This window comes from Corella eumyota, chromosome 4, assembly GCF_963082875.1.
Source record: "Corella eumyota chromosome 4, kaCorEumy4.1, whole genome shotgun sequence".
Lineage (NCBI taxonomy): Eukaryota > Metazoa > Chordata > Ascidiacea > Phlebobranchia > Corellidae > Corella > Corella eumyota.
The window spans coordinates 430,972-454,105 of NC_137493.1; the positions used below are offsets into that span (position 1 = coordinate 430,972).

The following is a 23,134-nucleotide window of genomic DNA, read 5'->3' on the forward strand; positions in this document are numbered from 1 at the left end:
AGTTAATTTCTTAGAACTTTTTAATATAACCAAAATATAAACCAATATTTTTCACTAAACTTAAAACCTAATCTTTCAGTAAGATCATGCTGAGACATATTAGTTACAACCGGAGCTATATACGGTTGTGGTGGTGCTCGAACCAGAGATCTTTTGCACGCTAACCCAATAATAAAGCAGTGAACAACTAAGTTTTGTTTACCTGCATTTTCGTGGCTGCGATCATGTGACACCAAGTCACGTTTTCAACGTACATTCGAGTTTGTAGCGCCTCTGGTGGAACAAGAGACTTGATTACTTTAGTCGCAAGATGGCACAAAAGAATCGATTTGGTAAAGTTGTCATCTTCGCCATAAATACCAGAACCTCTAAGTGCACATGTGACCAGTTTCTACAAAATATTATGCTGTCAATAATAAAAAGAACAAAAGCAGACAATTATATGACGAGTAGACCAACAGTGTGGTGTAGTAGTAAGAACACTTGATACACCACCATAAGGTCGTGGATTCAATCCCCCTTACTCTCATGCTGTAGCGCCCTTGAGTAAGGTGTTATAAACAATATAAATTTCTGTTGAGCCAGCACTTAATCAGCAGCATAATTATCGTACAAATATTATTTATAATATCTCAAACTACCACAGGCAACTTGAGACTGGGTTGAACTAACTATTGTTACTCTATGTTTGGGACACTCGTTCGACTTTCCCGCATCGAGGATAAAAACATAAAAAAAATAAAAATAATGTGACTTTACCTAAAATGTTTCCATTTTTCATCTTTTTTTTCGTTCCACTCCAGCACAAGCTCCTTCGCGGTTTCTTTGTAATTCTGTATGACGTCACAGAAGAGTAACAGTAAATAGTGTCTTCACTAGCACCCACTAGTGGTTCCATGGTTCAATTTGGTCCGAAAGCCTCGATTAAGCTCGTGTAGAGACAATAACCGACATTGTTTGCACAACAAGCCTCCAGCACGTTCATTGTTCCTATATGATGTCATAATATATTAAAGAATAGGCTGTAGTAATCTCCACCATTTAAGTTCTAGAATAAAAAACTATGTTGTCGAATTCTAATATAAAAACGACGTAATTTATGACATCACAATGCCTACCCCAACATTTATTTTCCATAATTTTTGGCAAGGAACTAATTCCTTGTAATAGATGACACTGGCCTTATGCAAAACCACATGACATCCTTGTACGACTGACATGAGACTACTACAATCTATGATGTCACACTTAATCCATTCAACTTTCATGTTGGCATCTAAAAAAATAAATCAAATAAAAATTGAAAAAAAAAAATTAAAATTTTATAAAAAATATCGAATATAAATACTTAATACCACGCATAAAATTAAATTATTAAAATTTTGTGTTTTAAATAAACTTCATTTTTTTAAACTGACAACAAACCAATAAATTTTAGAATATTCCTACTCGTTAATATTAATATTTTGTTTAGTAATCCTTTGGGGAAACCACCAACCCCGCCCCTTTCTTGCCCTCCTAAATATTGTCTCTAGAATGTCAATCATTTCTTGTTTATCCTCCATCGGCCAATTAATCTTGTTGTTGTTTCCCGTCCCAAGATCGATCACTATGTGCTTGTTCCTGAAAACAATTTTATTCAGTTAATAATTTGTAAATATTTTAAACCTAATTTTAATATTTTATTTGTTAAACTTTCATGTATTTATTCGTTCTTGATATGGGAAGATTGACTTCATGACCTAAACTGTGAGCAACATCAGTTACCCCGACCCAGTCTTTAGTTGCCTGTTCGGAATATTTTTTTTTGTATATATCTTTATCCTCGATGTGGGAAAGTCTAAAGCACGACTTAAACATAGAGTAACATCAGTTACTTCGACCTAGTCTCGAGTTGCCTGTGGCAGTTTGAGATATTATAAATTATAATTGCCTGATAATTATGCTGCTAATTAAGTGCTGGCTCAGCAGGAGTTTATACCGTTTATAGCACCTTACTCAAGGGCGCAACAACATACGAGCAGTTGGGATTGAACCCAGAACCTTATGTAGTGTAGCCAAGTGTTCTGACCACTACACCTAACTGCTGGCTCACTGAACCAATAAGAATCAAACCGCAGACTGCGGGTTAGTCTTTCTAATGCTTAATTATTGTGCCGACAAAATTACATTCTTAATGTGAACAACAACCTGTAGAAGAACATAGTTGTGCAGGGGTCGTATAATTCGTACATTTTGTTGAAGTCTGGCACCTCAGTAATGTCAACCAAGTAAACAACAGCAAAGTTCTTTACTTTGTCAGCTATACTATACAAGGTCTAAACATTAAAAATTGTTGATTTAATAAAATGTCACCTACAGAATTCTAAAGCAAAATATTTGTGTTGTATAAACGTCAAAATTAAATATCTCGTAGAATGATCAAAAAAAACTTTAATTTTATTAATAAAACATTTTCTTTTTTTAATTTAAAATTATGGCACCTTAACACTACACAGCATATTATTCTATAGAAACTTAATTTTCTTTAATATTTTAGGTCTTAATTAAACTTTCTTTAAACCAAGAAAATATATTTCTAAAAGTCTAAAAAAATAACACAAATCCACTTTTTCAGCAAAAAATATTAAACTTATGCCTAGTTTACCTAAAATTTTGGGATCTCTATTACTTTCGCACGCCTGAATTTAACAAGGCGTTATAACCTAAGTATAGCAATTGTTCAACCAGACATTAAAAATTAGTTGAAATATGTTTTAATGAGTATAACTTAGTCCGCTTTACGAGTCAGATGTGTTTATGGGTAAACTGAATAGGTGAGGGTTAGGGTAAGGGTTTAATTTATGCAACCTTTTTGTTTAATTACATGTGCCGCATTTTGGTTACACACCCTGTTTATGTAGGGCGTGCGTAACTAATAGAGATCCAAATTTTGTCTAAAATATCGTTTCTTGATACGTGAAAATATTAAATTTCGACGCCGTAACAAAACTTAAACATTATTGAACTTATTTATATTTAAAATCATTAAATACCTCGTCCATTTTCATGCAGGCCGGGTCCCAATCGTGACCGAACCGAATCACGACAACTTTTTCTTGCTCGTTTAAGATCGATTGATCGACTTGCCAGCCGTTTGTAAGATGGGGAAGCATGTACGACATGGTTACCTTTTAACTACACCAACCACTACCAAATTATCATTTAAATACAACTTTTTAAACTGTTTTTATTATTTCGTGCAATTTCGTAAAATTTTTCGCAAAACTAAAAATCCCAAAATTTGTACGAGCAAAAGTTTACGCTGTTTTGTGTTTATCCAATTTGTTAAAACATCTGTTGTTGCGTAAACGTTTATCCTCAAAACATTTTAAGAAATAAATATTATAAAAAATAAGTGTGTAGGTGTTTACTTGTAAAGGTAATTTAAAGGATTGTCAAGAAAACAGTAAATTTTTTGTTTTAAAGATGACCCTATACACTTACTAGGAGACAAGTTGTTTATGGGCAACTTTTCTTAAATTTAAGTGATTTGTCCAGGTATGAGCTTAAGTCATTTTGTGGGAGAATTATTAATAGGGGGAAAATAAAAGAAAGAAACCCGACAAAGAAAGGTGAAAAAGAAGGGGTTGTTAAGATTGTACTTGTTCCAGTGAAGTACTTTAAATAATATTTAACATTGCTGGATATTTAAACATGATCTTATAAGCATCGTTACAAATAAAACACAATATTGCTGAATAACTAGGAACTTTAATCGCTTCTACAAAGTGTTTGACAAGCGGCGAAGAATTAATATTTGCATAACATACAAGCACTTAAAAGCACATCTACAATAACTACACAAGACTCAGGTTAACATACAACAGTGGTCCAATAATGTCCTGGGTCCAAATAATAGAAAAGATTCAAAATTTCATTAAAATATTATTTGTACTAATTGACATACATCTTTAAAATTTATTTTAACTGGTTGAATACAAGAAAAAGTTTAAAGCCATGCCCTTTATGCCTCTATTGTAACAAATATAAAACAATAAAGGAGTTGAAATGTTTTTATAGGTTAATAAGATACAAGTAAAATAATGTTTAATAATGTCATTTAAGCAAAAGTTTTATATTAGGAGAGGTTCCCTGCCAACATTTAATATATATACAAAATAACAACATTAAAACCTAAAGATCCCTACTAAAAACTACACAAAATTACATATTAGTAAAGCACATGCACACTTTCTCAATAAAATGCATTTTTTAACAATGGAATTAATCTTAATCTTTAATAAACAAACAGTTCAATAGAAGTAAATTATTCCCAATATTTCTACAAAATTAAATATAGTAAAAATTAGCACTTATCTGAGCACATTGTACACAACGCAGAAATATTAAAGACCAAATAATGAATGAAAATAACTTTAAAAATAACTTTTCCATTTTCTTAAAATTTACTTTTTTTGCACAGAAAAGTTTTTTTTTTTTCAAACAAAATGAACAAAGTTTCCATGATTTCAGGGCCACAACCTAGTTAAATATAAGTGGGTGTAATCTTGATAAAATCTAATTTAATTATTGGGTAAAATTATCAACATTTTTAAATATAATTTTAACAAATAATTATAAACCTTATAAAATCACTAATATTTATGTAAACTAAAAACTTACATTATTGGTTGCTTCCGTTACTTTGTTACTGGAAAGTGGTTGATTATAAACACCTAAATAAAAACAAATTGACAGTTGAAATAACATGTTTTAGAGGGTTTAAACTAACGTGTTTTAGGGTTTGTATTTGTTTTTAAATTTGAAGTTATTCTTCTTGCCTAGTAAAATGTAAATGTATGCCTTAAAAATTATCAACCATTTAAAAAAAAAATTTGAAAATAGAATGTAACAAATCAAAATATGTAATAACTAATCTACAAAAATAAAGGTAGTCTTAAAAATGTCAAAAACCTCTTTTATTAAAAGTTAGTTTTAGTTTATTCTAGTAAAGGGATTTAAATATAGTAAATATGTTTGTCCTATAGTAAATATGTTTAAATAATGTTGTATAGTAAACAAAACTTACAGCATCATATTTCGTTTTTTGCTTGCTTCCTCCAATAGTTGTTTCCCATCCTCAGTAAAACCACAACCCATTACATCTAAGCATTGAAAGTTGTGGAGGCATGATGAGAAAGCAACAGCACACTCATCTCCAAGATTGTTGTTGCTAATATTCAACACTTTCATCTAAAACATTTAAACTTTAATTAAAATTTATCATTCGCACACCAATAGTTTAAATAAAGTTTTATTGTTAAATTATAATTTGTATATGAATAACTTTAATGAAATAATGTTAAATGTTTAAAATTGAATTTGTTTAATATAACTTAAAAAAATAATAATTGTTAAATTTAAACATTTTCTAAAGATTTAAATTGTTCTTGTGGTTAGGTTAAATGTTGCATTTATTAATTTTTAAAACTTTTAATTTTCAAATAATTTGATTCTGGAAAAACACTAAAACTTATTTTAGTAAATATTAATACAATGGATTGTAACTTAACAATGGAGCATTGTTAAAGTTAATGGGCATTGTGACTGTTTAACTTTTTTTACAAAATTATAAATTTAATAAAAATTAAAGTTTTGTTTAAACAAATCAATTTTAATATTAAATGTTTAACTTTATCGTAAACAAAATTCATATTTTACTTAATTTAAAAATTACTCTAATTCAAATAATTAATTTAAAACAACTATTAGTCCGATAATTATTGAATTAGTAAATTTAATTGTTGTAGTTAACTTTAGTAAGTAAGTTAAAATAAAATAACTTAAACTACTAATTAACATAAATTAAAAATAATATTAATAAAATAAATTTATCAATTTTCTTAAATTATACCAGAAATTTAATAAAAAACATTTTATTGATTTTTAATTATTTCAAAATAGGAAAAATACAAAAATAATTTAAAAAAATATTAATAAATTGTAACTTAACAATGACCCATTGTTAAAGTTAATGGGCATTGTGACCGTTTTTACTTCTTGTTATAAAATTAAAAATAAATTTGTGTTTATATTTTTATAAACTAAATAAAAAAGTTTTGTTGTTACATAAAGTAATTTTAATATTAAATGTTATTTAAATCTAGTGCTTGTTTAAATAATTAATTTTTAAATACCAAGCAATAAAGTAATATACTTACAGTATGTGTTAGTTTTGAACAACCTCTAGCAATGGCCAATCCACCAACTTCTGTGATGCGACAACCACTAATATCAAGTTTCTCAAACTTGTCAATAACCTCACCCAGTAATGTTACAGCTTCATCACTAATTATGTTCCCTGTTAAGTTCAACTTTATCTAAAACAAAATTTATATTTTACTTTAATTAAAAGTTACTTTAATCAAAATAACTAGGATAAAAAACGGTTTAACAAAATACTTTATAAAAATAATAATAATAACTAAAATTTTGAAGTAACACAGAAATGTACAATTTTAATTTTTAATAACTTGTTATTTATCTGAAATATTCAAACTTAAAATTTACTTATTATCACACTTAGGGTAAAGTAATTAAAGTCGAGTTAACGGTAATCCCAAATTAAACTCGAGTTAAATCGCTAAAAATTAACCGGCGAATTAAGGTAGTTTAAACTCGGATTAACTTAAAATTAATTAGCTACTTTATCAAAAAAAAATTACGGCAATAGTCTAATAGTAAAACTAGATTGGCCTAAAAGTTGTTGTGATCGTTTGGACAGAGTCAATAGGTAATTCATGGGTAGCTTATGGAAAACAATACAACAGCAAAGCAAAGTTGTATAATTAGTAAGTTAGTACTGGTTGTAATGGCTTTAGTCAGTCCGTAAATCGTCAGTGATGTACCGGCCATATCATTGTGAGGTATTTTACCTATTTTTGTCTCCTGTTAAATGCATATATAATGTGTATAGTCAGTTACAACCGAAGTTTTAAATGGGCTCTGCCAAATAAATTTAGTTAAAAGATTTATAATTAACTATTTAAGCAGTATTTTAATAAGTTGTCACAGGGGCAATATATTTAACCTTTATTGTAGCTATTGAAATTAGAAATTACAAACATCCTGTCAATCCCTAACAATGGGCAGGTCACAAAGTTTAGAGAATACTTTTATGTCGTTGAAGTTAAAACCGGTCCACCCTGGCTTGGCTAAACAAGGAAATGTGCGATGATGGTTTTAAGCATTTTGCTTTGGTAAATACCTATTTTGGACAGGGTATCATATTTTCAATCTAGTAAAGCTTTGTTATTATATTCATGCGAAGTGGAAAGTAAACCCTTTTATTTTAATTTTATTGATAACTAAAAGTTGTTTAAACATGCTGCTCGGTAATTTTTTTAATTTTTTGTTTGCTCTATTTTTATTTCAAGTTCTTTCATTGTCAAATCATGTTCTTTTATTTTCATTTCTTGGTTCTTTATTAGTAACTTTTTGGTTAGTTTATGAATTTCTTTTTTATTTTCTATTTCCTGCCTAAGTAGTAACATTTTTGCCTCCCTTACGTCACCAGAATCGCTTTTTCTTTTTAAAGACTCCTTTTTCAAAACTAGATCTCTTTATTGGTAATAATATTCACAACATAAAATTTAACCTGGTCATTCTTTACATGCTATAAAAATTTCTCCATTTGAAGAACATTCAGTAACAATTTGATCATGACTGGGGTGCTACCAGTAAGATCAAGAATCAGCAAGGCATCATCATCAAAACTGTTATGCAGTGAATTGAATTCATTGGGAATTAAAGTTATTATTTAAAACAAAGTTTTGCAGGTTTGTAGTAAATTTATCGTTGTGTGTTATTTGGTTTATCATAAAATATAATTGTTACTCACAAATGACTTTCTGTGTAAAAGAGCAATAGGATTAGGTGGTGGCCACCTCCTGTTTTTCTAAATTCTTTTTTTTGTTCTGTATTAGCTGATTTGGCTTTCTTTTTAATATATTTGTATAAATTTTGTAAATTTTCTGGTGTTCTATTGCATCATATATTGATTAAATTAAATTTTTTAGTTAAATCAACCCAAGCTTTTTTTTGCAGTTGTAGTAGATTAATTTGTTAATTTTGAAGTTATAACTGGATAAGATTTTACCAATTCCAACAGTACTTCTCCTTCGCTTTGATCGTAATTAAGAGTTCTAATTTTTTTTATTCATTTTATTCCTAGCTACAAAAAGATTACATAAAACACATAAACAAACATTTTTATGCAGTCTAACTATATTAACCTAAAAATTTCTTCTTAACTTTAAATATTACTGAAAATAGTTATTTATTATTTGGTCTCGCACAGCTCACCCAGCCAATAAATGACCAGCTCCTCCATTTGTTTCAATAACTGGGATTTCAGCATCGTAAGGGGCCAGTTTCTCTTGCCTTGTTTTTAGTGCAAAATTATGAAGACACATAATTGCAACTATTATAATTATTAAATTGTTCAGACGTGTCCGAAGTGGAATTGTAAGGGCCCGAAACCTTTGTTTTAAAATGCCAAAAGACTGTGCAATTCTTGATCTTGTTTTTATGTGAGCTTTATTGTATTTTTTTGTGGTAATGTGAAGGGATGAAGTAAAGGAGTCATTTAATATTTCTTACAGGGGTAACCATTGTCACCTAACAACAGACCAGACACAAATCAATCTTCAGAATGGTCTCGAATTTTTGATTTTTTAAAAAATCGGGATTCATGAGTCGATCCTGGCCAACGCACAACAATGTTGGTAAATACTCGGTGAGCATCACAGATGGCCTGAACATTAACGAAAAAAAATCCTTTTCTGTTTCTGAACACCTTAGGAGAATCACCACCAGGTGAAACAATGGGGATATGTGTGCCATCTATTGCTCCAACTACGTTGGGAAACCCTGAAACTTGCCCGAAATCATCCATGCATGTTTGTAGAGCCAATCCACTAGGAAAAGTTACAAAAAAGTGTTTGCGCGAAGCTATACACTTAGAAATCCGATGTACGATAAGGCACACCGTGCATCTATGTACCCCAACTAAGTCTCCATCACTGCATTGCAAATTTCCTGTTGCATAAAACCTAAGGGTTACCAAAAGCTGCAACAATGCTGGAACATCATGGCTTCTAATTTTTAAACCTAAAACTTTTTTAGTAATGTTATAAAGTTGTAAAATGCTATTTTTATTAAATCTGTAACGCTGGACTATTCCTCTTTCTATATATTTTTCAGGGGATTTGTGATATCTTTTTTTGGGAATTTCGTAATTTGTATTTGTTATTTCAACGATTTCCAAAGTATCCATTTTAATAAAAAATTACTTAACAATCGTTTATTCCTATTGACAATATTTAAGAACAATTTGTAAAAGAAGTTTCTATAGCATTCATTTTTTTTATAGTAGTAGTCTTAAGCCTGAATAGGCTAAGGGTCTGTTTTTTGTTTACTAACAGTAACTAATCTTAACTAAGTCTAACTTAATAAAGAAAGTTAAATGTTAAATTATTACTAAAACCCTTCAAAATCATGTTTAGCCTTATTATTTACAAAAACTTAAATCTCATGCAAAAAAGTGAACAAACCGTCCTTGGTTACAGCAAAAATCAACAAAAATTGTCGTTTGCTGTTTTGATTCGCTATAGCGATTTCAAACCGGTTTAAATCAGTTTTTAGACAAAAATCGCAAATTAAACTAGGATTAGTTAATCTGAGTTTAACTCGACTTTAATAACAACTAAAAAAAAAAAAAGTTAACTGAGGATTAAGTTAACTCGACTTTAATAACTCCACCCGTATTGTTTTAATAAAATTTTACTGTTAATTTATAAATCGTTTTTTAATAAATGAGCCAAAATATTTAAATGTTTAAAATTGAATTTGTTTAATGTCACTAAAAATAATGTATTGATTGTTAAATTTAATTATCTTTGTTTATTTTAAGTTTAAAATTCTCCAAAAGTTAATAAAGTAAAAGTTTGTTTTAAATTTCTTTAAAACTTTTAATTTTTAGTTAATTGGATCCTGAGGAAATACAAAAAATAATTTTATTTAAATATAAGACAATAAATTGTAACTTAACAATGACCCATTGTTAAAGTTAATGGGCATTGTGACCGTTTTTACTTCTTGTTATAAAATTGAAAATAAGTTTGTGTTTATATTTTTATAAACTAAATAAAAAAGTTTTGTTGTTACATAAAGTAATTTTAATAATAAATGTTATTTAAATCTAGTGCTTGTTTAAATAAATAACTTCAAAAATACCAAGCAATAAAGTAATATACTCACAGTATTCGTTAGTTTTGAACAACCTCTAGCAATGGCCAATCCACCAACTTCTGTGATGTTACACATACTAATATTAAGTTCCTCAAACTTGTCAATAACCTCACCCAGTAATGTTACAGCTTTATCCCCAATTTCGTTCCATGATAAGTCCAACTTTATCTAAAACAAAATTTATATTTTACTTAATTAAAAGATTTCTTGAATTAAAATAACTGAGATAAAAACTGTTTAACAAAACACTTTATAAAAATAATAATAATAACTAAAATTTTGAAGTAACACAAAAATGACCATTATTTAATTTTTACTAACTTGTTATTTATTTAGAATATTTAACCTTTAATTAAAATTTACTTATTATCACACTTATTGTTTTAATAAAATTTTATTGTTAATTAATAAATTTTTTTAATAAATGAGCCAAAATATTTAAATGTTTAAAATTGAATTTGTTTAATGTCACTAAAAATAATGTATTGATTGTTAAATTCAAATATTTTTGTTTATTTTAAGTTTAAAATTGCTCTCAAAGTTAATAAAGTAAAATTTTGTTTTAAATATTTCTTTAAAACTTTTAATTTTTAAATAATTTGATCCTGAGGAAATACAAAAAATAATTTTATTTAAATATAATACAATAAGTTGTAACTCAACAATGACCCATTGTTAAAGTTAATGGGCATTGTGACCTTTTTTACTTTTTGTTATAAAATTGAAAATAAATTTTTGTTTATATTTTTATAAACTAAACAAAAAAGTTTTGTTTTTACATAAAGTAATTTTAATAATAAATGTTATTTAAATCTAGTGCTTGTTTAAATAATTAATCTTTAAATACCAAGCAATAAAGTAATGTACTTACAGGATGTGTTAGTTTTGAACAACCTCTAGCAATGGCCAATCCATCAACTTCTGTGATGTTACACCACCTAATATTAAGTTCCTCAAACTTGTCAATAACCTCACCCAGTAATGTTACAGCTTCATCACCAACATAGTTCCCTGATAAGTCCAACTTTATCTAAAACAAAATTTATATTTTACTTAATTTAAAGATTACTTTAATTTAATTACCTAAAAAAAAGTTTAAAAAATATATTCTTTATAAAATAATAATTATGAACATTTTGAATTAAAATAATAATTACCAACATTTTAATTCTTATTTAAAGCTGGTTTAAATAAATTTAAAATTTAGTTTTGATAACTTTAAGTAATTTAAGCCCAGATATTTATATAACAATACTTTGCAGTTAACCCAGTGAGTACAAAAATATTTAGGGGTAATAATAAAACCCCCAGCAATAATATGGGGGTAAATAGTATTTTAACCCAACTTTTTAATTTATGAAACAAATTATTTTAAGCTTTGTTTGGATCAATATTTTATGAGAGTTTTTTTATGTGAAACAAATTTAAAGTTAACATCGATTTCTGTTTTCTTTGTTATAATTGTAAATAATAAGACTTTTTACGCAAACTTGTAATATTTGTTGCTATCAACTGTGTTAATCAATACATAAGAATTTAAATAAATTTTTGTAGATTTTAAAAAACAACAATATAAGACACCTTAACAATTATAACAGAGTTCAGGATAATAAATATATTTTACCAGAAAGCATGCCCCCTAGTGAGAATGTAATTTTATACATTTACCCCCTGCTGTTGATTTTATACATTTACCCCCTGCTGTTGATTTTACCCCAATAGTTTTGTAATTCACCTCTATAGTATTATAGAGCTGCTCATTTTAAGCTGTTTTTGTATTGGATTGATATGACATCAACCTGCTAACACCTAATCACTTAATAATCAACTTTTTTTACCAGCGCCCAACTTATATCATTTTCATTTTGTGTGTGTAAATACATTCATATCTATATGTTTTATTATAAAATTTTTACAGAATTTTGTTTTAAATAAGTTCAATAAGTAATTAGTAACATTTAACTGAATATTTGAACAAAAGTTTAAACTTTAAAACAGACTTACTACACCACCAAAATTAATAAAGTTTTAAATATAATTTTACAACAACAACAACATATACGTTAATATAGAACCAAGTTGTATAATCCAACTTGTTAATAAAATAAGTAATTAAGTGAAATTCAACCAACATATTGGATCTATTTCATCTACATGTTATTGTGCCAAACTTAACCGTTACTGTAACGAAACATTACTTGTTGAACTTAAAGTTTAATTATTGAACATTTTTTATTTTAAATTTATTTTGTATTAAAATAAAGAATGTTGAGTTTTGCTTTCAAAAATTTATTGAAATTTACTTATTATCACACTTATTGTTTTAATAAAATTTTATTGTTAATTTATAAATGTTTTTTTTAATAAATGAGCCAAAATATTTAAATGTTTAAAACTGAATATGTTTAATGTCACTTAAAAATGTATTAATTGTTAAATTTAATTATTTTTTTTTTAATTTCTAAATAATTTGATCCTAAAAAAACACAAAAAATAATTTTATTTAAATATAATACAATAAATTGTAACTTAACAATGGGCCATTGTTAAAGTTAATGGGCATTGTGACCGTTTTTACTTCTTGTTATAAAATTGAAAATAAATTTGTGTTTATATTTCTATAAACTAATTAAAAAAGTTTTGTTGTTACATAAAGTAATTTTAATAATAAATGTTATTTAAATCTAGTGCTTGTTTAAATAATAATCTTTAAATACCAAGCAATAAAGTAATATACTCACAGTATTCGTTAGTTTTGAACAACCTCTAGCAATGGCCAATCCACCAACTTCTGTGATGTTACACTCCCTAATATCAAGTTCCTCAAACTTGTCAATAACCTCACCCAGTAATGTTACAGCTTCATCACCGATTTTGTTCGATGATAAGTACAACTTTATCTAAAACAAAATTTATATTTTACTTAATTTAAAGATTACTTTAATTTAATTATCTAAAAAAAGTTTTAAAAAATATATTCTTTATAAAATAGTAATTATGAACATTTTGAATTAAAATAATAATTACCAACATTTTAATTCTTATTTAAAGCTAGTTTAAATAAATTTAAAATTTAGTTTTGATAACTTTAAGTAATTTAAGCCCAGATATTTATATAACAATACTTTGCAATTAACCCAGTGAGTACAAAAATATTTAGGGGTAATAATAAAATCCCCAGCAATAATATGGGGGTAAATATTATTTTAACCCAACTTTTTAGTTTATGAAACAAATTATTTTAAGCTTTGTTTGGATCAATATTTTATGAGAGTTTTTTTTATGTGAAGCAAATTTAAAGTTAACATCGATTTCTGTTTTCTTTGTTATAATTGTAAATAATAAACTTGTTACGTAAACCTAAAATGCTTGTGTAGTTTTGTAACCTACCTTTATAGTAATATAAAGCTGCCCATTTTAAGTAGGCATACTAAATACTAAAAGTTTAAGTTTTTACATTATTTTTTATTTAATATTCTAAATTTATTTTGTATTCAGGTAAAGAATGTTAAGTTTTGCTTTCAAAAATTTATTAAAACTTTTATTTATTGAATAATGTAATTTGGGGAAAGTACAAAATGGGGGATTGTATTTCAACAATGAACCATTGTTACACAGTATGAGCATTGTTATAATTTTACTTTTTACAAAATTGCAAATTACTTATTCAAACAAAAAGTTTTATTATAACTACAGAATTATTAAAATAATATTGAATACAAATCTATAAATTTTGGTGATTTTATCTACTTTAGTGAATAAATTTCCTGTTTAAATTAAACCTGGGCATCATATTCAAAATAACAATAATGTTTTTGCTTACCTTCACTTTTAAACCTTTAAAGATACTAGGCAGTTGAGAAGGTTCATCTTCAATAAAGTCCATCCTTAAAGAAAGAGGTTTGGTCAATTGTTCAAACAAGTAGCCAAGATGGATGTAGTCACTCGGCAACAACGTTTCCTCAAACTCAAGGTTTAAATGATCAGGTAGAAGACTTAGAACAGACTGGTTGAGGTCATCATCGTTGGATTCATACAAATAACTGCTAAGTTCAATAATAGTTGATGAAAAATCAACATTTTTACACAAATCTTTAGCATATGTTTCTAGAACAGCTTGTTTCTCATCAAAAGCTGTTGAAGAACCAGATTGAAATTCAGACAAATCCTTGGAACTGTAAAATCCAAACAGAAATTTTGTGACTACTTCCCACCGACTAGCGGAAAACTTAGGAACACATTTTTGAAATTTATCCAGACTTGCCCATAAGAATAAATACATGGCAGCAAACAGTTCTTGCCAGGTGAGATGACTGAAGTTGCTTCGTTTGTCTCCTTCTAATATCTTGACTTTCATGTTTGAAGAATCATAAACAAAAGTGTCAAGAAAGGTTTTAAGCATTTTTTCGGTAATTCCAGCCTTTTTAATGTCTTTTTGATCAAAAATAATTTTTTTCTTCTCAAACCCATTCCAGGCAAGATGAGCTAGACATTTAAATTCGTTCTCAAAAACTTCTGTTTTGTCAGGAAAATGATCTGACCTCATATAATGCAGTAAAGAAGCAAGCATAACATTTGTCATAGTTTTTAGATTAACCTCTGAACCAGACAAAATTGCTTGATTGATGCAGTGCATGGATAGGATACAGTTGACAGGAACATAATTGTAAGCATCAATATCTGGATGATCTTGTAAGAAGGTTAAGACTTTAGGTGAATTTTCCCCACATATTTGCTTGCAAATGTTTTCTTGTGCTTCCTTATTGAAACCAAGTAGTTTTAACACTGAGATAGGTCTGCAAGAAGGATGCCACTCATACATTTGCCTTGGTCGAGAAGTGATAAACTTATAAGCATTAGGAAATAACTTTCCATTAAAAATGTTTTTTAGAAAATCTTCAGCATAGCCACTTGTAGATACCAAGTTTTTGGGTGCTTTCCCTAAGGTAGTACTATCAGCCTCATCCAGTCCATCAAAGATGAGGATAGTGTCAGAACTGTTTTTAATGCAATTAAATGATTCTACATCAGTAGATTCTGGATGATTCCAATCTATAGATGAATTTGCAACAAGAAACCTGAAAGTCGACATTTCCCTACGAAAATCAACTGATCGCAAAATAATGCAGAATATAAATTTTATATTCTGAAGTAGGCCGCTATTTTCAGAAAAAATTTCCTGAATCAGAATTTTAATAAAAGTTGATTTACCAGTCCCTGCGTGCCCAACAAGTGCCATGACTTTAGAATGTATTTTAATGAAGTCTCTTTTTTTCTTGTCTAATTCAAGTCGTTCAGTTTCATTTCTTGGCTCTTTGTTGAATTTCCATTCAGCTGCTGCTTCAGCATTTCTTTTTGATAATTCAAATACGTCATTCACCTTAATCTTTGTACCAGAGTGATAGTCAGGTTGAGTTAACTTGGACATTCTTTCAAATTGTTCTTTTCTGGTATGAAAGTGATCAACTGAATCTAAATCTTTAACATCAGTGGAAGAATATTGAGCAAGTTCTAACTCAACAAATTCTAATTGTTTGTCTAACTGGACAGGAGAGCAAAATTCATGGGCAAAACTTTTAGCTTGCTCAAAACACTTTGTGGAAAGTTGTTCACATAAAGAATTATCTAAAATAATAAAGTCTCAAATTATTATTTGTTTTTTATATTTAATAAAATATTTATTGTTAACAGCACATATATTAATGCAAAAATATATTTTTTTAATATTTTTTTAAATAATAAATTGTAAAACCTAACTAATATTGCTATAATGGAACTATATAACAGGTAATAAATGTCATAAAAGCAATCATAAATATTTACATTTACTTTTTTTTGGTTAAGAGCGCTACAGCATGAGATCACTGGGGATCGAACCCAGGATCTGGTGTATGGTAAGAAAGTGTTCGGACCACTACCACACAAACAAACCGATGATAAATACACGAAGCCAATTTTTTCTTAAATGCATTACTCTTTTTTTAGTAGTGCTGATTTTTTGTCAGCATAGCAGGGAGGTAATTATGTCACTATTACTATGTAACAAATAGCGTAAGCTGGCAACCATAAAAGTTAATTGCTGTGTAACAATAACTTTAAAAAATAAGTCAACTGATAAAAAAAGATGTCAACAACACAATAATTTATCACTACATATAACACATTTAATAATGCATATATCCAATATTTATTTGTTGAAAAATAGGCATAGATAATATTTAGTGACACAAGATATTCACAAATAACTTGAGTAGAATCGCTCGTTGATACAGCAGCCTGCGAGACGGTTTGCAAGGTGAAAAACTCCCGCAAAAAAAATTTTTTTGTTGTTTCGAATTCTTGTTGTTTCGAGTATGAATTGCTAGGTCGCATAAACCGGAGTATGGTTTGACTAGCAACCATATATAATAACCAGTATTATTCTTGTTCTTTCATTGTTATTCTTTATGGCCCAAGGCGCTGTAAATTATAAGCATTTGAAGAGTGTGCTCCTAAAACAAAACAACTTAACTGAAGATAGAGATCAGAAAAAAGTGCGACAAGCAAAACCCAAAACCAATAAGAGTTCGGAGCAGTTTAAACCAAAAAACTTGAAAAGGGGTTTTAAACCTTAGAGTAAAAAACAATTTGTGGCAGCAAGTGTTTCTTTATTTGAAATTCTGTTTAAACTTGCAACACTAGACTTAAAAGGGCTGATACACCCGTCTAGTTACAAGGAACACAAGTACATCTTGACACTTGAAGATTACGCAACATGGAACTCAGGAGAGTTGTTGATTAAAATCCACTGAAAGAGTTGCTGAAGCTTTAGTAAATACGTAGTGTAGACTTGACATACCTAAAGAGTTATTAAGTGACATGGAAACCCAAGTTTTTTCGAAATGCATGAAGAAACAGAATCCTTATCATTACATGAGCCATAACCTTTGGGGGGATTTAATGGTTTGGTAAAGTCCATGCTAAAGCGACTTTGTTGTAGAAGTCAAACAAATGGCATCGTTAAATTTTACACATTACCTTTTGAGGTGCTGCAAGAGTTTCCCGGGTTTTATTGTTTGAGCAGCTGTATGAAAGAAAGGTGCGGGGGCCAATGCACATCTTAAAAGAAGATGTGGACCCACACTGTTTTAGAGCTGGAAGTTAGGAACAAGAAAGGCCATAAGGAATGCGCTACAAAAATACTTTGATTGCGAAACAAAACAACAATTTGCGAATTGGTTCTGGTGTTGTTACCTACATTAATAAATTATTGAATCAAAGTTTTTAGGTAGTTAGGAAAGTTGGTAGTAGTGATTATAAACTGGACATCAATGAATAAAACAAAATTATTTTAGGTAAATTTGCCTTAAAATATCTAAACAGAAAAGATGCTTTTAAAGTAGATGATTGGCAAAGTGTCGTGGCTCATTTCACTGCCATAGGACAGTATAGAAACAAAATGAACTATAATAGCCTGTTGTTGAGGAACAGTTACCAGAGTTAAAAGCAACAAAGTGTGATAACGGGGTACAATGAACTTTGTGGAGCACAAAATAAAATTGATTTTGGATCCAGTCTAAACCTTGTTCAATACTAAATGGGTTTTGATTTAAATTAAAGCTGATTTGAGTTTAATTTAGAGATCTAAATTGCCATTTGAGATGCTAGTAGTGATCATACAAAAAGAAAGAAACGAATCCGACTTGTATAAACTTAAGAAAATTAAATAAAGTGACAATGTTTGATCCTGAACCTATGGTGACAGCGGAGAAAATATTTCAAGAATTCATGAAGATAAATATTTAATGAAATTGGATATAACAAATGGTTACTGGCAAGTACCATTGCAAATGAAATATATTAACAAGACAACCAGCTCTTTGTGATGCCTGAAGACACCATTTGGGAAGCTAATTTTAGATGCAACCTTTGTCCAAAGTACCAGGCCTATGCTAATGAGGTTAGAAAATGTTGAAAGTGTTTTTAGATGACAAATGTACAAACAAATTAAGTAAAAATCATGCAGGAGTGCTAAAGAAACTGTTTTAGTGTTTAAGCCAAGCCATCGTCAACTTTCTAGAACACAGATTTTATGTGCAAACTAATATTAAAACCTACTGACCGTTTGTGCTACAAACAAATGAGGTGCAATGTTACTTTATGAAGAGCAGCATTTTTCTGTCAGTTTTGCGAGCAAAAACTTGCAATCGCTGAGACTAAATATTCGACGATTGAATGGGATTGTTTGGACGTGATTTTGTACATTAAAAAATAAAAAGATATTTGTCTGGGGTAGAATTTACACTGGCATTGGACAACTAGCCCTTGGTTTATATTAAACATGCTTAATTAATTAACAACCATGTTATCAGATGGGGAAAATTTTTACAGAGTAAACATATTAAGTACAAGTATATAAAGGATTCTGTTAATGTTGAAACAGATTACATGAAGCTTTTTTTATTAATTATATTTTTGTTTAAATATCAATTTGTGTTGTTGCTCAAAATCTTAAAATAATAAATTAACTTACGGTCCCAAATATTTATTTTTAAACATGACATATGCAGGATAATGTTAAATAAAAGTTAAGATTATTTTGCTTTGTAAATTTACCTTCATTTTGTCTTCTTCTTGGTTCTGGATTAACCTCACGTGAAACTGAAGCTTGTATTTCTATAGATTTTTCCTTTAACTGAAAAATATAATTTAATAAATACCATAAACAATATTAATCTTGGTCCTTCAAGGTTAATAGAATAACATTTTATTGACAACTTTAAAGTTAAAACCTGATTTAGAGCAGGGGATCTTGGTTGTTCATTTTTATTTGAAGTAGAACCTTTAATGTAAATAATATCGAGTTAAAATACAGTGCTATGTCATATTAAAGATGCCAAAGTATAAGCTCATACAATAAAAATAAATTTGTTTGGATAATTGCTTAAACTTACGCTCATTCTGCCTTCTTCTTGGTACTGGAAACTCTTTTTTGTAAGTTTTCCCCGGGGTTCGTGATTTTCCAAAATGTTTCTTTAAAACAAAAATGATTTAAAAGTTAATTAAATTTATTATTAAAATTAATTATTTAAAAATATTTAACTTTATAAATTCAAAGTTTAAATATTTAAACAATCTTTAAAAGTAAATATTTAAACAATCTTTAAACTCCATCCTTTAACATAAATATAACAACATTTTATTAATAACTTTAAAGTTAAAACCTGATTTGAAGCAGAGGAACTCGGCTGTACATTTTCACTAAAAGTGGAACCTATAATTTAAATGCTTAAATTAATATGACGTTAATTTTTAAAATCAAGCTCTAAGTACAACAAAAGAAATTAAACAAACTAAAAGCAGATGCCTTGATTGCTTGCGCTTTAATGACCAAAGTGTTAATTGCTTGAAATATGTTTAACAATATATTTAACATAGCATGCATGTATTTTTAAGGTGATGAACTTTAATGTTGTTTTTTCATAAATTCTTACTTTAAATAAAAAAAAGTTTTATAAAGAAACTTCTCATTGTCGACCATGAAATATATGTAAGATTTGTGTCATATTGCTTTTTGTTTATTAAAAAATTATGTTAGTAATGTAGTGGAAATTTTTAATCTAGAAGGTATTGTTTTGTTACTTGGACTATAAAGGATTTAGTGACCATGTCATAATATAAATTATAAATTTTAAATGAGTTTTAATTGGTTGGTTCTTTGTGATATTTTATATAAATTTAGAGTTGAGTAAAAACATATGATTTTTGAGTAAAGAATTGCGCTAAGTTACTTTCAGCGTGTTTTAATATAAAAACATTAGCATAAAAACTTCTATTTAAAAAAGCTAAACAACAATTTTTTTTTGTAAATTTACCCTCATTTTGTCTTTTTCTTGGTTTTGAATCTTTTCTACATTTTTTTGCTGGAGTTGGTGATTCTTCAGGTTGTTCCTTTAAAACAAAACTTGTCATTCACTTAAAACTAATTATTTTAAGATTATAAGTAATTAAGGTTTTGAGTGACGTTAATACTATATAAATATTTAAACATTATTCATTAACGTAAATAATACAAAATATAAAAACAAATTAAGGTCAAAACCTGATTTGAAGCGGAGGATCTCGGTTGTACATTTTCATTAGAAGTTGAACCTTTTATAGAAAATAATAAAATTAATATAGCGTTAATTTTAAAACTTTTTGCAAAATGATAAAACAAAACTTAAACTAAATATTTAAAAATACATTGATAAAAGAAAGAACTAAATGCTAATGCCTCTTTCAATATTTTGGTTATTTCAATATTTTCCATTAATCAACTGCTTTACTGTATATTAATAAAAGTGTTTGGGCATTATTTTATTATTTTATAAATTTTACGTAAAGGTGGCTTAAAGAAAAATCAGTTTAAACTTTAAATAATAATTGTTCAGAATGATATATATGTGTTTAATTTAACATTATTTTAACAAGGTGCTGTTTAAATTTATTAAAAAGGCATAAAAGGTAAAAATTTAATTTAATCCATCTTAAAGTGTTATTTTGTGACAAACCTAGTAACTTTTGCTATTACTAAATACATAAGCAGATTAAAATTACCAAACTTAATAAAGACATTTACATTCGATGCAAGATTAGACTGTGAAGTCAGTCTACTCATATCAAAGATAAAAATATACCAAAACATTTCCATATTATAAACAAGATTTAAACTTACCTTTATTTTGTCTTCTTCTTGGTTCTGGATCAACCTCATGTGGATCTGGAGTTTGTGATTCTTCAGGTTGTTCCTTTATAAACAGTAAAACTTTGGTTATGTAACTACAAAGACTTTTTATAATTACCAGTTATATTTATTATTCAAACTAAGTCCAAAATTTTATTAATAATTATAAACAATATTTAAACACTGTTATTTAGTTTAAATATGCTTATATTTATTGACAACTTTAAAGTTAAAACCTGATTTAAAGCTAAGGATCTCGGTTGTACATTTTCATTAGAAGTAGAACCTTTTAAAGTAAATAATATTAGATTAAAACAATGTTACTTACAGGTGGTATTATATTGCAATAATTTGATACATTAGTTAATTTAAATATTGCCATTTATTGGGTTTAAATGATGTCATTTTTAAACAACAGATGTAACTGCCAACTGGCTATCATCATTAGCCAATCAAGTGAGCTTTAGAAATTTTTAAAATTTAGATTGTTTAGTTAAAATTTCAACTAAGGTCTAAATTATTGTATTTATAAAAATAGAAATGTTTTTTGTTTGTTTTAATTAAATTTTAAGTTAATGGTTATCAATAACTAAGCAGTGATAACAAGTTAATATATTGTGTAACAAATAACTATTTAACAAAGTTACTTTTTAGGTTAGCTGTGCCCACCTATAATTACATTAAAACCTGAGAAGTTAGTTTCGAATGGTAATAAATATTTTACAACAACCGACATTTTTTATGTTAAGAATAAGATTAGTGACAATTAAACAATTTAATCATTGTTAAAAGTTGACTTTACAGCCTAATTCTACAGTTACTATACCCAAACTAAATCAGTGTTTAGAATTATATAATGTTATTGTCCAGATGATATATTTATATTATCATAGACAGACCATAGACAAGCAAGAATCTTAAAAAAATATTAGAAACACTTCCATAAAATAAACAAGAATAAAACTTACCTTCATTTTGTCTTCTTCTTGGTTCTGGATCAACCTCACATGGATCTAAAGTTTGTGATTCTTCAGGTTGTTCCTAAAAAAAAATAAGAACTTGGTTTGAAAAACTACAAGCATTTCTAATGATTACCAGTCATGTTAATTGTTAAACAAGGTCTTATGACCCAATCAATATCAGTTTTTAAACTGGGTCCTTTAGTATAAATATAACAACATTTGGATCACATATTTTGTCCAGCTCTAGACAAAACAAAGTGCCGTTTACCATAGGAGAGAATTCTCTTAAACCGTAATCAGTAGGAAAGAATTTAGAAGGGCTGTAGTGTAATTACATTTTGTGTTGAATTTCCATGTGTTCTGTCTACTTGTAAAAGTGTAACTATTTAACATAAAATGCTATAAATAATATAAATTACTACATTCTAGTGTAATATAGTTTAATTAAACAGTTGTAAGTTCGATTAAGTCTCAAATTAGGCAGTATAGTATGCCTGTTGCTAATTAGTAGCCAACAAAGAGAAAACAACATTCCGTTCACCATAGCAAAGAATTCTGACAAATTGTTCTCCATACGTAAGAATTCTCCAGCATCGTAAATCAGAAAAGAGAATTTAAGAGAGCCGTAGTGTAATAATGTTTTGTCTAGAACCGGACAACATACGTGACCCCAACATTTTATTAAAAACTTTAAAATTCAAACCTGATTTAAAGCAGAGGATCTTTGCTGTTTATTTTCATTTGAAGTGGAACCTTTAATGTAAATAAAATTGGGTTAATATAGAGTTAATTTTTAGACTATGATTCATAATTAAATAAACTTTATAATATAAAAATAAGTTGGGAAACCCCTAATGTTGTGTTGAAAGTAAAAATCAATTACAATTTATTTTTGTAAATATCTTTATTCTTAATGTGGGAAGGTTGAATGCGCGAGTTTGGAATATTATAGATTATGATTGCCCGATAATTGAGCTGCTGATTAAGTGCTGGCTTAGCAGAAGTTCATACTGTTTATAGTATAGAGATACTAATATATAAACATTATATAATAGTATCTCTATGGTTTATAGCCCCTTACTTAACAACGCTACAGTATGAGAACATTAAGGACCAAACCCAGGACCTCATGTAGTGTAGGAAGTGTTTTGACCAGTACACCATATTGCCGTTT

The 23,134-nt window shown here is 28.0% G+C and overlaps 1 protein-coding gene and 1 pseudogene across 1 annotated transcript in view; both read right to left on the reverse strand.

The window, feature by feature from the left end:
* Nucleotides 1-1,458: 1,458 nt before the first annotated feature.
* LOC145749926 (thioredoxin-like protein 4A) lies at nt 1,459-3,164 on the reverse strand (annotated as a pseudogene).
* Nucleotides 3,165-3,733: 569 nt separating this feature from the next.
* Nucleotides 3,734-23,134, reverse strand: part of LOC145749620 (NACHT, LRR and PYD domains-containing protein 3-like) — a 37,479-nt gene continuing 18,078 nt past the window's right edge. The window contains exons 7-24 of the mRNA XM_082565442.1: nt 22,664-22,713; nt 21,967-22,039; nt 21,235-21,284; nt 20,990-21,062; nt 20,375-20,424; nt 20,148-20,223; nt 19,497-19,546; nt 19,227-19,305; nt 19,065-19,114; nt 18,889-18,967; nt 14,117-15,918; nt 13,035-13,193; nt 11,165-11,323; nt 10,303-10,461; nt 6,204-6,362; nt 5,072-5,235; nt 4,666-4,718; nt 3,734-4,524 (exon numbers count right to left, since the gene is read on the reverse strand). Of these exons, the coding sequence (XP_082421568.1) occupies nt 4,709-4,718; nt 5,072-5,235; nt 6,204-6,362; nt 10,303-10,461; nt 11,165-11,323; nt 13,035-13,193; nt 14,117-15,918; nt 18,889-18,967; nt 19,065-19,114; nt 19,227-19,305; nt 19,497-19,546; nt 20,148-20,223; nt 20,375-20,424; nt 20,990-21,062; nt 21,235-21,284; nt 21,967-22,039; nt 22,664-22,713 (3,242 nt within the window). The 3' untranslated portion in view covers nt 3,734-4,524; nt 4,666-4,708. The remainder of the gene's footprint in view (nt 4,525-4,665; nt 4,719-5,071; nt 5,236-6,203; nt 6,363-10,302; nt 10,462-11,164; nt 11,324-13,034; nt 13,194-14,116; nt 15,919-18,888; nt 18,968-19,064; nt 19,115-19,226; nt 19,306-19,496; nt 19,547-20,147; nt 20,224-20,374; nt 20,425-20,989; nt 21,063-21,234; nt 21,285-21,966; nt 22,040-22,663; nt 22,714-23,134) is intronic.